At 61.6% G+C, this 11,588-nt stretch overlaps 2 protein-coding genes across 3 annotated transcripts; both read right to left on the reverse strand.

Annotated features, from left to right (window-relative positions):
* Positions 1–85: 85 nt before the first annotated feature.
* HRURF (HR upstream open reading frame) lies at positions 86–190 on the reverse strand. Its single transcript, XM_074384043.1, has one exon. The coding sequence runs from the start codon at positions 188–190 to the stop codon at positions 86–88; it is 105 nt and encodes a 34-aa protein (XP_074240144.1).
* Positions 191–7,387: 7,197 nt separating this feature from the next.
* Positions 7,388–11,303, reverse strand: REEP4 (receptor accessory protein 4). Of its 2 annotated transcripts, XM_003937153.4 has the most exons (8): positions 10,786–11,303; positions 9,943–10,015; positions 9,493–9,569; positions 9,285–9,405; positions 8,746–8,859; positions 8,255–8,390; positions 7,968–8,122; positions 7,388–7,887 (listed from the first exon to the last, which is right to left on the reverse strand). In XM_003937153.4, exons 1-8 carry the CDS (start codon positions 10,815–10,817, stop codon positions 7,822–7,824), a joined length of 774 nt encoding a protein of 257 aa, XP_003937202.1. In that variant the 5' UTR covers positions 10,818–11,303; the 3' UTR covers positions 7,388–7,821. The 2 variants fall into 2 exon arrangements, with proteins under 2 accessions (XP_003937202.1, XP_010346004.1); XM_010347702.3 differs by lacking the exons at positions 7,388–7,887; positions 8,255–8,390 and having other exon boundaries at positions 8,018–8,122.
* Between the last annotated feature and the right edge of the window lie 285 nt (positions 11,304–11,588).

The raw sequence follows: 11,588 nt of genomic DNA on the forward strand, positions 1-11,588 counted from the left end.
CCCGGCCGGCGGGCAACAACGCGTTCTCCCGCTCGGTCTGCTCAGCGCGCTCGCGCTCCCCTTTCCCCGGGGCAGCGGGGGCGCTCTAGGGCCGCAGGTTGGAGGGGTCAGACTCCGGGATCTGCAGGATGCGGCACACGGCGCGGATCGGCCGCACCAGCTTCTGGGCCGAGGCCGTGGGTTGCGCCATGGGACGCCGAGACTCCGTGCTGCGCCGAGGGGAGGGCAGGGCCGGGGCTAGGGAGCGGGTGCCCCCGGAGGCAGAGAAGGCGCCGGGCCGGGGGGAACACGCGCCCCGGGTCAGAGATGGCCGAGTTGGGGGAAAGGCCGAGGGGCCGGGGGAAGGGGTCGTGCCTGGATGGGGGCCGATCCCGGGACCCAGGAGAGAGGCACCGGCGAGGGCGCAGCACCGCGCAGCGCGGCTAATGGAGGTAGAGCGCGGCGGAGAGCGCAGCAGGACCTCTGATCGCCATCGCCAGACGCGCAACTGAGAGTGGGGAAGCTGCTCCGCCGGTTTCCTCCTCCAGCACCCTGCGGGAAACAGGAGCCCGTGATTCGGCGGCCGCGCCTGGGCCTGCCCCCTCCCGGGCCCCGGGGGCTTCCGCCAACGCCCCGGCGATGCCACCGGCTGCGCACGGGGAGAATGAGCCCTTTGTTCCCCCTCCCCCCCGCGGCACCCGGGCGCCTGCCGAGAGAGGCTCCCCCGGGGCACCGTGCCAGCTTCCCAGCCGCCCCACCCTCCCGTGGGCCCAGCCCCGGAGCCTGGCAGGCGGGCGGCACCCCCACTATAGGTGCCAAGCCCGGGAAACTGGAGCAAAGGGCGGGAGGGGCCGGACCAGGCCACGGTGGGGCGGGGTGCCCCCCCAGGGTGCTAGGGTGGGGCGGCTGGGAGGGGGCAGCGCCAGAGCTGGCAGGGGCAGTCGGGTTCTCACGGGTCAGTGATGGGCGCTCTGGCCCACGCCAGCCGGACTGTGCCCGCCGGGCCACTGGCTCCTGGTCCTCTCCAGCTCTGGCACATGGCACGCCCCACTGGCCTGTGTCTGCACTGCCTCATCCTCACCTGGCCAAGCTGCTCTTTGCCATCTTCCACCCCAAACCCTTCCCAAATCCCTTCCGGAGTTCAAGGGCACAAAGGGTTGTGGCCTAGAACCTCTGGGAGGGCCTGGGCTTGGGTCTGTCCCTGGTCTGAGGGCCTTGATTTCGCCAAATGTCTGGAGAAGTCATGGGCCAGGATGAGCTCCGACACTGGCCCCAGACCCCAGGCTCTGAGGGTCTGCCCCATCCTCAGGGTTCCTGGTGTTTTCAGGCCCAGCGCTGGAGAGGCGCCCATGGGAGTGGCTCCCAGGAGAGCGCAGAGAGGAGGAGAGGAAATGGAAAAGCAGGGCACCCTCCACCCGAGGAAGCATCCCGGCTCCTCTGCGGGGGTGGTTCCAGCGCAGACACAAACAGACAGATTCAAACACACACAGACAGATTCAGACTCACACAGAAACCCACACGCCCAACGGGTGCTTCCCTTCCCCTCAGGCACCCACCTCCCACCCTCAGCTCCCCTGCCTCCCTGCCCCTTCGGAAGCCTTCCTCGGCCTGCCTGGGACCGAAGCTGTACCCCTTCTTTCCCATCCCATGAAACTGATGGGTTCTGGATGTCTCTAGCTTGGTCCCAAGTCACACCACTATCCCTGCAGAGGGGAGCCCTGAAAAGCCAGAAGCCTTCCTCCTAAGGATGAGCAAAGACCTGGAGCCTTCTACCAATTGAGGAGAAGAGTGGGGTCGTGGGGAGAGGGGGCCTAAAGCAGCTGGCACTGGGCAGGACTAGGGCCGTGCTGGCATCGATTCAGCCCACCCCAGGCCTCCCTCGAGAGGCCAGTTCTGTGGCAGAGCAGGCTGGTAGGGGTTGTTTACATGACTGAGTTAGTAACACTCCCTTCCTCCCCAGCTCCCCTGGGGGTGACGGGGACCTGAGTGTGCCAGGGGAGCTGCTTGTAGAGGGTCTAACATGGACTGGAGGGCCCAGGCCCTGAGGCCCGGCCTCACTCTAGCTGGCTCCAGGGGTGAAGGTGAGGGGCTGGGGTGTGCCTGTGGTCCCCCATCTGTGTCCTCTGGCCTCCCTCCTCAGCAGCCGAAGCTTGTGGGAGCGCCAGGGGGAGATTCCTGCGGCTTGGGGCCTGGAAGAGGCCAAGATGGGCGCCTGCGCAGTCCAGAACCCTGAGGGCCTATCACTGACAACCCCAAAGGGGATGGGGACTATCCCAGGGGAGGGGGACAGATCCCCCCACCCGCAGTTTTCATGTCGGCTTTGTCAGGCCCCGGTCCCTGGACTAGAGCAGGGCTCTAGGGGACAGGCTCCTGAAAAGCCCAGGGGCTCGCAGGGACTTTCGGGGTGGGAGGAAAGACCTCTTCCCCACCCTCGACAACTCCCCATCCCACTTGGGAACCCATGCCACAGGCCCACGGAGTCCTTGTAGCCGGCTGTTCTGTGCCTGAGAACGGAGCACAGCGGAGGAGACACACAAAAGACACAAACACAGAAGGAAAGCCACACGGTGCGTGGACACAGTGCCAGACTCGTGGACAAAGGCAAGCTGACCGGCACCCCCAGCCACGCGTGGGCCCAGCCCCAGCCCCGACCCCTGGCGCGCTGACACACACACGCTCACTGACCCACGCTTGTGCTGACGGACACAGCAGCACTCGCGAGCCGGTGGCCCTCCTGCCATCCCCAGAGCCCCTTACCTGGGCAAGCACAGTGCCCCCTGGGCAGAGCAGCCCCCGGCCCAGGGGAGGGCAGCAGGCGGGGGCGGGGGAAGGAGCCCCGGAGAGTCAGGCCAAGCTGCCACTAATCCGGGCGGGGAGAGGGGGGGCACCCACGTCAGAGCGGGGACTGCCGGGTGGAGGGCATCTGAGGACATCCCCTCCCACACACGCGGCCGTCTGGGCACCTAGCCCTGCTTCCCCAGCCCCTCCATCCTTCAGACAGCTGAGGCTGGCCTCCCCCCACCCCCCACCCTGTGGCAACGCCTGGGGGGGCATGGGGGAGGGGGAATACCGGGCGAATTCTCCTGGGACCCGCAGTGGGGAGGAGGGGAAGGGAAGTGTGGAGATGCGTTTGGAGCCAGGAGGAAGCTCCGCAGCAGACGCGGCCCTCCCCCCTTGCCCACCCACCTGCATCCCTGACCTAATTCCTCTTCTCAGGCCAAACCTCCCAGCGCGCCTCCCCCCACCTGCCCTCCCCTCCAGGTTACCCCCACAAGCTACCCACCCGGGGAGGGGAAGCCAGCTCCACTCTGCCCTGGGTTTGGGACCTTTGTGCCTAGCCGGAAACACCAACTGTGGCCCCCAGGACTTCTCCAGCAGCAGAGAATCCTCCCCCTGCCTGGGTGTCTGCCCCCTACCCAGCTCCTGAGACCCCCCAGTCCCTGATGCTGGGTAGAGGACGGAGCCAGAGCCTGAGTGCCACCTTCTTAAACCCCTCAAGGTGGGGGGCAGTGCCAGCCAGGATGCCCCAACCCAGCCTGGGTCAGAGCTGTGTCAGAACTACAGGCTAATCAGTGGCAGCTAAAAATACAGCCAGTGTGTGGAGCACACATGGAATTGGAGGTGGGGAAGGGGACCAGGACACGGAGGTCCCCAGGCTGAGAAGGTCGGTGACAGGGCTGAAGACACAGGGAGGGACAGGAGCAACCTGGAAGCGCCTGGCAGTGGGGGGGGGGGGGTGGAGAGAAGAGAAGGGCAAGCAGGAAGGGCCATCTGCACCCAGAAACCAGTGGGGGAGATGGAGGAACCCCTCAAAAGCAGACGAGCTGTAGACAGGTGAGGAGTGAGACCAGGGCACAAACCGAGTTGGGTAGGGGCCACACCCAGGGGAGGTGTGCAGCTCTAAGGGGGCTGGCTGTGGCAGCTTCGTGTCCCCACCTTCGTGCCCTGATCCTGCTGGGGGCCCACTGGCTGGTGGGGAGGAGAGGATTGGGGGCCCTGGGCAGGCTGGCGTGCAGCCTACTCTTCTTCGAGAGGCCAGGCCAGAGTGGGTGGAGGGTGAGACAGGAACCCCTCCAGTGTGCGACCATGCTGGGCAAAGGTGAGGTCTCAGGGGTTCTCAGAGGGGCAAGGTCGGCTCTCAGGGAAGTCCAGCTGACAACCAGTGTCCTGAGCCTCTGGGTCACATGCATGCTCGCCCAGAAATGCCCCAGAACTTGGACTTCTCCTGGCTCCTTCCCCTCTGGCCCTATCATGTGTTGGAATTCATACAGCTGCAGTCACCGCTCACCAAACCCATGTTCTAGGAACCTTACATGTTCAACGCTTTGCGGTGGGCCCCAGGCGATCCAGTGCACAAAGGCAGAAATCACAAGGCCATCCCCCGTCCCCCCAGCCTCCCCCACCCAGAACTCATGCTCACTGTGTGCATTTGTTCTTTCGCCAGCAAAAACTCCTCCAGGCCTCATAGATGTTGGCCTAGTGCTGGGCGCTGGGGGAGCTGGGCTTGTTCGTGAATGATGACCAGGTGCTCCCAGTCCTGCCCTGAGGCAGGCAGAGGAGCTTCACAGACAGGTCAGAGAATGAGCAGGACTTTACCACCCAGTCGCAAACTCAGTTTGTTCGGCGCTGAGCTACAACAGTGTGTAAAATACACATGTTCTTTGTGAAGTCACAATACAGTGGGGGAGAAAAGGTAACGCGCTCAAGGCAAAAGCAGAAGTCTGTGCAGGAGCAGAGGCGGTGAGGTCCAGACAGCAAACCACTTCCAGGTGAGGGAGTGCTTCCAGAGAGACGATGTCTGAGTGGGGTTCTAAGGGCAAGGGGGAACAGGATACAGTGGGACAGTGGAAGAAGAGCATGTCAGAGGTCAGTATGCGCGGGGCCACGCAGAGCCAGGAGACAGCCTGATTGATGAGGTGGCGAGCTCTGCCAAGGGGCTCAGGTGGCCCTGTGGCCCTCTCCAAACACCTGTCCTAGGAGGGAGGGTAAGTGAAGCCCCCAGCCCAGTGAAATCTCCCTCACCACCACATGACGTCAGGCCTCTCCCCAACTGTTTTCTCTTGCTTTATTTTGTTTTGCCATTCATCACATGTCCTTCTGGGTTTGTTGTTCCTTGAGATGGAGTCTTGCTGTGTCACTGGGCTGGAGTGTAGTGGCACAATCTTGGCTCACTGCAACCTCTGCCTCCCGGGCTCAAGCGATCCTCTGGCCTCAGCCTCCCGAGTAGCTGGGATTACAGGCACGCACCACCATGTCCGGCTAATTTTTATATTTTAGTAGAGACGGAGTTTCACCGTGTTGGTCAGGCTGGTCTTGAACTCCTGACCTCAGGTGATCCGCCTGCCTTGGTCTCCCAAAGTGCTGAGATTACAGGTGTGAGCCACTGTGCCTGGCACCCCTCTGGTTTTGTTCCCTTGGTCTGGGTATGTGGATCCTGCCAGCCTACCTCTATCAATGCAACTCCCAGGCAGAGGTGCATCAGGAGTCAGGGTCCCCGACTCACAAGCATCACAACAGTAGACAAGTTGTTGTGGCTCCAGGCCTCAGTTTTTCATCTGTAAAATGGGTATAGCCCTACGGGTACAGTGGCTCATGCCCGTAATCCCAGCCCTTTCAGAGGTCAAGGCAGGTGGATTACTTGAGCCTCAGAGTTCAAAAACAGCCTGAGCAACATGGGGAGACCACATCTTAAAAACTATATATATACAATAATTAGCCAGGTGTGATGAACAGCACCTGTAGTTCCTGCTACTCAGGAGGCTGAGGCAGGAGGATCCCTCAAGTCCAGGAGTTCAAGGATGCAGTATACTATGACCGCTCCACTGCATTCTAGCCTGGGCGATACAGTGAGAACCTGTTTTTAAAAATGGATATAGTCCCTACTTGACAGGCTTCTTGGGAGGATTCAAGGAAATCATCTCTGTAAAATGCCCAGAACAAGGTCAGGCACACAGCAAATACTCTACACGTTAGTCTCCATGTCCTTGCCTGCCAGGCAGGAATCATCTCTCTCAGGCTGGTACTGCATAGTGGCTAAGTGCACAGACACTGCAGCCAGACTGCCTGATTCCAAGCCCTTCTGCTACCTACTAGCTGTGTGACCTTGGGCAAATCACTTGCCCTCTCTGTGCCTGTTTTCCCGTTTGTAAAATGGAGACTCTAAGAGTAGTACGTACCCCCCAAAGATTGTTATGAGGATTAAATTACTATATGCTAGGGGCTTAGAGCAGCGTCTGCGTGGGCGGCCACACTCTGGGCGCCAGCCGTCACTCCCCCTGCAGCGTCTGGCGTGTTGTCTGGTACCTGCTCGAGGCTCAATAGAGATTTTTTGAATGAATTTATAGAGATAAGACAACCCCACGATGCAAAAAGACAGGCCATGGTAGGATGGCAGGGAGCACCCATACATGAGGAGCTAAACCACAGCAGGAGATTACGAGCCTCCCCCAAATAAAACCCAGATAATCCCCACACCAAGAGTTAATCCACTCTGAGGCCACTCCAGGTTACCACCCTGTTTCCCCTCTTCTCATCCCACACTGTCACCCACCCCTTTGCTTAATCAAAAGCAGGGAGGAGGAGTAGGTGTGGCGGTGGCAGAGGGGCACACCCCAGGCATCATGGCGAGACCAGCATCAGCATCAGGGCAGGAGAGGGCAGAGCTGGGTACCCAGTGACCCCAGGGATTGGAGGAGGGGTTGGAGTGGAACCAGCCAGGCAAAGAGCCTTGGTCTCAGGAGAGCAGAGGAGACTCCTTGGATGGGGCAGGCCAAGGACCAGTGACCACAAGCAGCAGGGAGGGACACTGGAGGCCGGCCAAGTTCCGCCAGGCCCAGCAGGGCGAGGCTCTGGCCAGTCTCCCAGCCCCACCCTCCTCGACCTGGAAGCAGAGGGCAGCTGAGATCCTGGCTGCTGCTGCCCTCTTGTGGCCACTCCTCAGAGGTGCAATGCTACGCCCGCTGTTGTTACCTGAGTGTTTAACAGAACTGGATGTCCCCAGAGCTGCCCCAGTGGCCCCCTTCTTCCAGGCTCCCGGAGGAAATACTACCCAGGCCTCCCCTGCCTAGCTTGACCTCCCAATGGGACTAACATGCTGCCCCGAGCCCTCGCCTGCCTGGGCTCCCACTGGTTTCTCTACAGCTGCACCTTCCTGCCAAAGCCTCTCAGCCTATCTGAACTCTCTGGTTCTGACTCGTCCTCTGGACTGGTCCCCCCATTTTCCCACTGATGCTCTCAGAGCGCCCCAAGAGTTTTTCCGTGGAATCACATGCTGCATCACAACGCTGTCAATGGCTCTGTCTCCTCCAGAGGACTGGGCTCCTTCAGCCTTAGACCTAGGCTGGGACTGGGCTGTTGAATTTCAAGGTTATGATGTCAGCACTGGGAATAAGACCCAGGAGAAACAGAATCCCTTTATGTATTTATTTATGAAAACATTCACAAACCTGACCTCGCTCACCAGCACACACACACACACACACACACCAGGCCTTATGAAAGTCCATCAAGTACTTAGAAGGACAGGAAGGAATGAACACACCCAGGTGGCCTTTTGGTTTCATTTGCAGGGGTTCCAGGAGGGCTCTGGTCCCACAACCAGGGAAGGAAGAGGCAGAGCAAGGCAATAAATAGAATGCTGGCCTAGCCTGCTTTGGTACATCATGGTGCATCCAGCCTGTGGCCTTGGCAGCATCTGCTCCCAGCCCTTAGCCATCAGCAAGAGCAAGGAGGGTGGGGCCCAGCGGCTGGTGCAGGCAGGCCAGATGCGCAGCCAAAGGTCTCTCCAAATATCCCCGGAGCCCTGCAGGGCACGAGGTAAGAACCAGCCAGATGCAGCAGACCCTAGCTGTCCATGTCTGAGGGCACAGTCTTTTTCCTCGTCCGAACCTTTAGGGAGCGCGAGGTGCCCTGGGAAGAGAGAAGGCCCAGCATGAGGGTGTGGGGAGCACCGGCACAGCCCCCTGCCCCCCGCCGTCCTCTGTACTGACCTCCCGCACCAGCGGCTTCCTCTTGATCACACGCAGGCTCTGGCTGCGGCTCAGGGGCTTCTCTCGGGGCCGGGCTGGCATCCGGGGGACCGCCTCAGTATCTGACCAACACTCATCCTCCGTGTTGCTGTCCTGCAGGCCCCCGTCCCGGTACCCTGTGAGGAGGAGGCAGTGAAGCTGAACGCCTGTGGCCAGGCAAGCCCTTCCTCTAGCTCTGGGGAAAGCCAGGGTGCACATGAAGGAAGCCATCCCTCTTGGTATGGCCCTGGGCCCCTCTGCCCACTCACCAATGGGTGGCCTCCGGTGGAGCACCTGGTCCTCTGGGTAGAGGGTGTCCTGGTAGGCAGGGACGGGTGCATCTGGGATGGAGCGCAGGTCCTGCATGGAGAAGCTCCGCAGCCTGCCGGCCAGCGCCCCCTGACTCTGCGGGGGGTACAGGGGAGAGGCTTCAGCTAGGAGGCTGCCCAGGGAAATTGGCCAACCAACTAATCACTGGGGCTGAGATGGAGAACTGAAAACTGCTCAGCAAGCTCTGGCCCCACGCCAGCGTGGCACCAACAGGAAACCAAAGCCAGAGAGCAGGCGCTGCTGCTCATGCTCGGTGCCACAGCCAGGAAGGAAGGTCTGACTTCAGCTCCACGCTTCGGCCAGCACTTCCAGACCTTCTCATCCCTGCCCTCCAGCTGCCGTCTCTGGGATCCCTGGCAGAGGAGCTGAATGGGCCCCAAAGGGGCTAGGGGTGGGATGGGGCTGCTGGAGGGCCGGGGGCTCGTAGCACCTTGGTGGCAGCCTGCACAGCAGCCGAGGCGGCAATGTTGAGGCCCCGCTTCCCGAAGCTGAGCATGGTCTCGTAACTGCGCTCCTTGGCCTGCACGAGGTAAGCGTCGATCTCCTGTGGACCCAGTGGGGAGGAGAGCTCAGGTGGACAGCCAAAGTCCCTTTCCCTCTGCAGATTCTGAGAAGTCACTGGTTATGGCGCCACCCAGCCCAGCCCAGCCCGACCTGGTGCCCAGGGGCCACAGATCTGGATCACAAACACACACCAGGAGTAGGGCAGGCCACCTCGGTGAGCGGCCGCGCTCCAGCTGCCGCCACCACTACCCCCAAACCAACTTCTACTCTGAAAGGTCATTCATGTGCACCCCCACCTAATTATCCCAGAAGATGAGGTAAGCTGGGCTCCGTCAACCTCCGAAGCTCACCAGCAGCAGGACTGGGATTAGAACCCCAGTGTCCCCAGCATCCTAAGTCCCAGGTCCAGGGCTCTTTCCCTCACACCCACCCCTAAGCCTCCCTTCCCGCCTCCCCCTGGGGTACCTTCTCGTGGCGGGACAGGGACGGGTGGACAAACTTGCGGTAAAGCAGGCTGGCGCCCTTGGTGTAGGGCGAGAGCAGCCACAGCACAAAGGCCATCTTGATCTCATAGTAGAAAGGGAACCTGGCACAGCACAGGGCGCAGGGTGAGCCAAGGAGCAGGCTGGAGTGGGCCACCCCTGACCCTGGCCTGCGGCTCCCGCGTCCATACCAGGAGACAAAAATGTCTGTGACGATCTCTGCTGCCATGAAGAGTGCAAAAACGATCCAGTACATCATCCACCGCACCTGCAGGGTGAGAGCGCAGAGGTCAGCATGGGGCCTGCAGCGCCAACTCCCATCCGGGCCAGCCCAGCCCAGGGATTCCAGGGAGCCTGTCCAGCTGCACAGCTGCTTTCCCCCACACAGGGCTGGACAGGAGCTCCAAGAAACTGCTGCTCATTCCTGCGCCTGCCTCCAATGGGCTTCACCCACAAGATCTTCCACAGGCACCCCGATAGCCTGACCTCTATCTACACCCTCTTGAACAGGGTCCATTCTCTCTCCCTCCCCACTCCACTCAGGATGTGCCACACGACCTTGCCCCTAGAGGAGGGAGAGGTCAACTCAGACCTTCCCCCTCACCAAGTCCTACTACACACACCCAAACCCCCACACTCACGTATTCACGAATGTTCTTAGTCTTCACAGCCTTATAGGAAGCATAAGCTGGATACAGCATCCCAAACACCAGCCTGGAAGAGCAGCCACCGGGAGCGTGAGGGGCCCCATGTCCCACTCTCACCCCGCCAGGTGGCCACTTCCCCCCACTGGGGTGCAAGGTGGCATTACCTACCCTGTTTTTCTCGATTGGCTTGTACAACCCGTGCCTGAGTCAGAGCCCTGGAGGGCACCTCCCCACCCTGCTGTTTACAAACATCTGAAGCCTGCCCAGGCCTGCACCTGTGGCCCATGGGTGCGTGATGGAGCGAGAGGACAGCCACTCCACGAAGTGGGTGAGAACACCAGACCGTCCCCTCCCGTGGGCAGGCAATCAGGCCCAGGGCCACCAGACCTGGCACTGCCGGGCTGCAGACAGGGCTGTGTGAGCCAGGTGTTGGAGTACTCAAAGGTGAGGAGCAGGACGTGAGTCATGTGACTGCTCGACGGCAAGTACGCATGCACCTGGATTCTCCACCCACAACGTGCCATATCACCTTGTGTTTGCCAAGGAGCTGCAAGGTAGGCCTGTGGCCCTTGGCCCCACGCATCTGTTTGCAGTGTGTGTGGCGTGTGGCAGGGGACGTCCTCAGCCAAAGATGCTTGGTGGGGGGAGGTTTGGTGGGGCGAGGAGCAAGCAGTGCCCCAGGCACCGCCTGCAAGACCACAGGTCCGTTAACCCTTGCATGGAGTGCGGGAGGGTGGAGCTTGGAAAGTTCCCTCTCCCACCACACGTCTCCAGCTTCCACCACAGGGGCGGGACGGCACCCCGGGGTAGAGGAGGTCTGAGGGCGGCCATACTCACACCACCAGGCGACAGATCATCCAGGACACCATCTTGCCGGCCTTGGGGACGAGGGGAGAACCCCAGAAAGCCGCCCAGAGGGTCGTTCAAGCAAGGGCTGGGACTGGGGGGATCGGGGCGGTTGCGGGAAGCAGAGGGGCGGTCCAGCTGTCCCTCGGCTGAGGCAGAGCCCGCCGCCCACGGCCTCCGCCTCTGCAATTCGGGGGACCTGGAGAACGGGGAGACCCGGAGCAAAGCGGCCCCGGCGGGGAGGAAGCCGACTTGGGAGCGGGCGCTGGCGCGTACGCCCCGCGGTTGGGGCAGTTACGGCTCCGACCCGCCCTTCCTGACGCGGAGAACCCCGTGCTCGGCTCTCGCTGCTGGTCCCGCGCTGGGGCGGCAGGTCGCGGCCTCGCTCGTGCGAGTCGCCGCGGTCCAGGTGCACCCAGCCGCCGGCACCGGCCTGCAGGGCGGAGTTTGCAACTCACTTGAAAGTTGCACGGAACCAAGTGCTGCCCAACCCCAGGGCTCCGGCTCACCACGCAAGCGCAGTGTGGCCCCAGAGGGGGCGGGGCGAGGTCAAGAAGGCGAGAGGCCCGCCCCTTAAAGGGGCGATGTGCCACGGGAACTCGCGCGTCGGGCCCACAGTGGAGTCGCCGTCCCAATCGGAAAGATTAGAGTGTGGGAAGCTGCAACAAAAAAGCAGGGGGAGTGCGGGGGTCGGGACAGGAAGAAAATCGGGACTCCAGAGTTTTCGCGACCCTTCACTGGCTTTTCCCAGTGTCTTTCCCTCTCGCCCCATGTTTCCCTGTGTGAAATGGGTA

This window comes from Saimiri boliviensis, chromosome 13 (assembly GCF_048565385.1).
Source record: "Saimiri boliviensis isolate mSaiBol1 chromosome 13, mSaiBol1.pri, whole genome shotgun sequence".
Lineage (NCBI taxonomy): Eukaryota > Metazoa > Chordata > Mammalia > Primates > Cebidae > Saimiri > Saimiri boliviensis.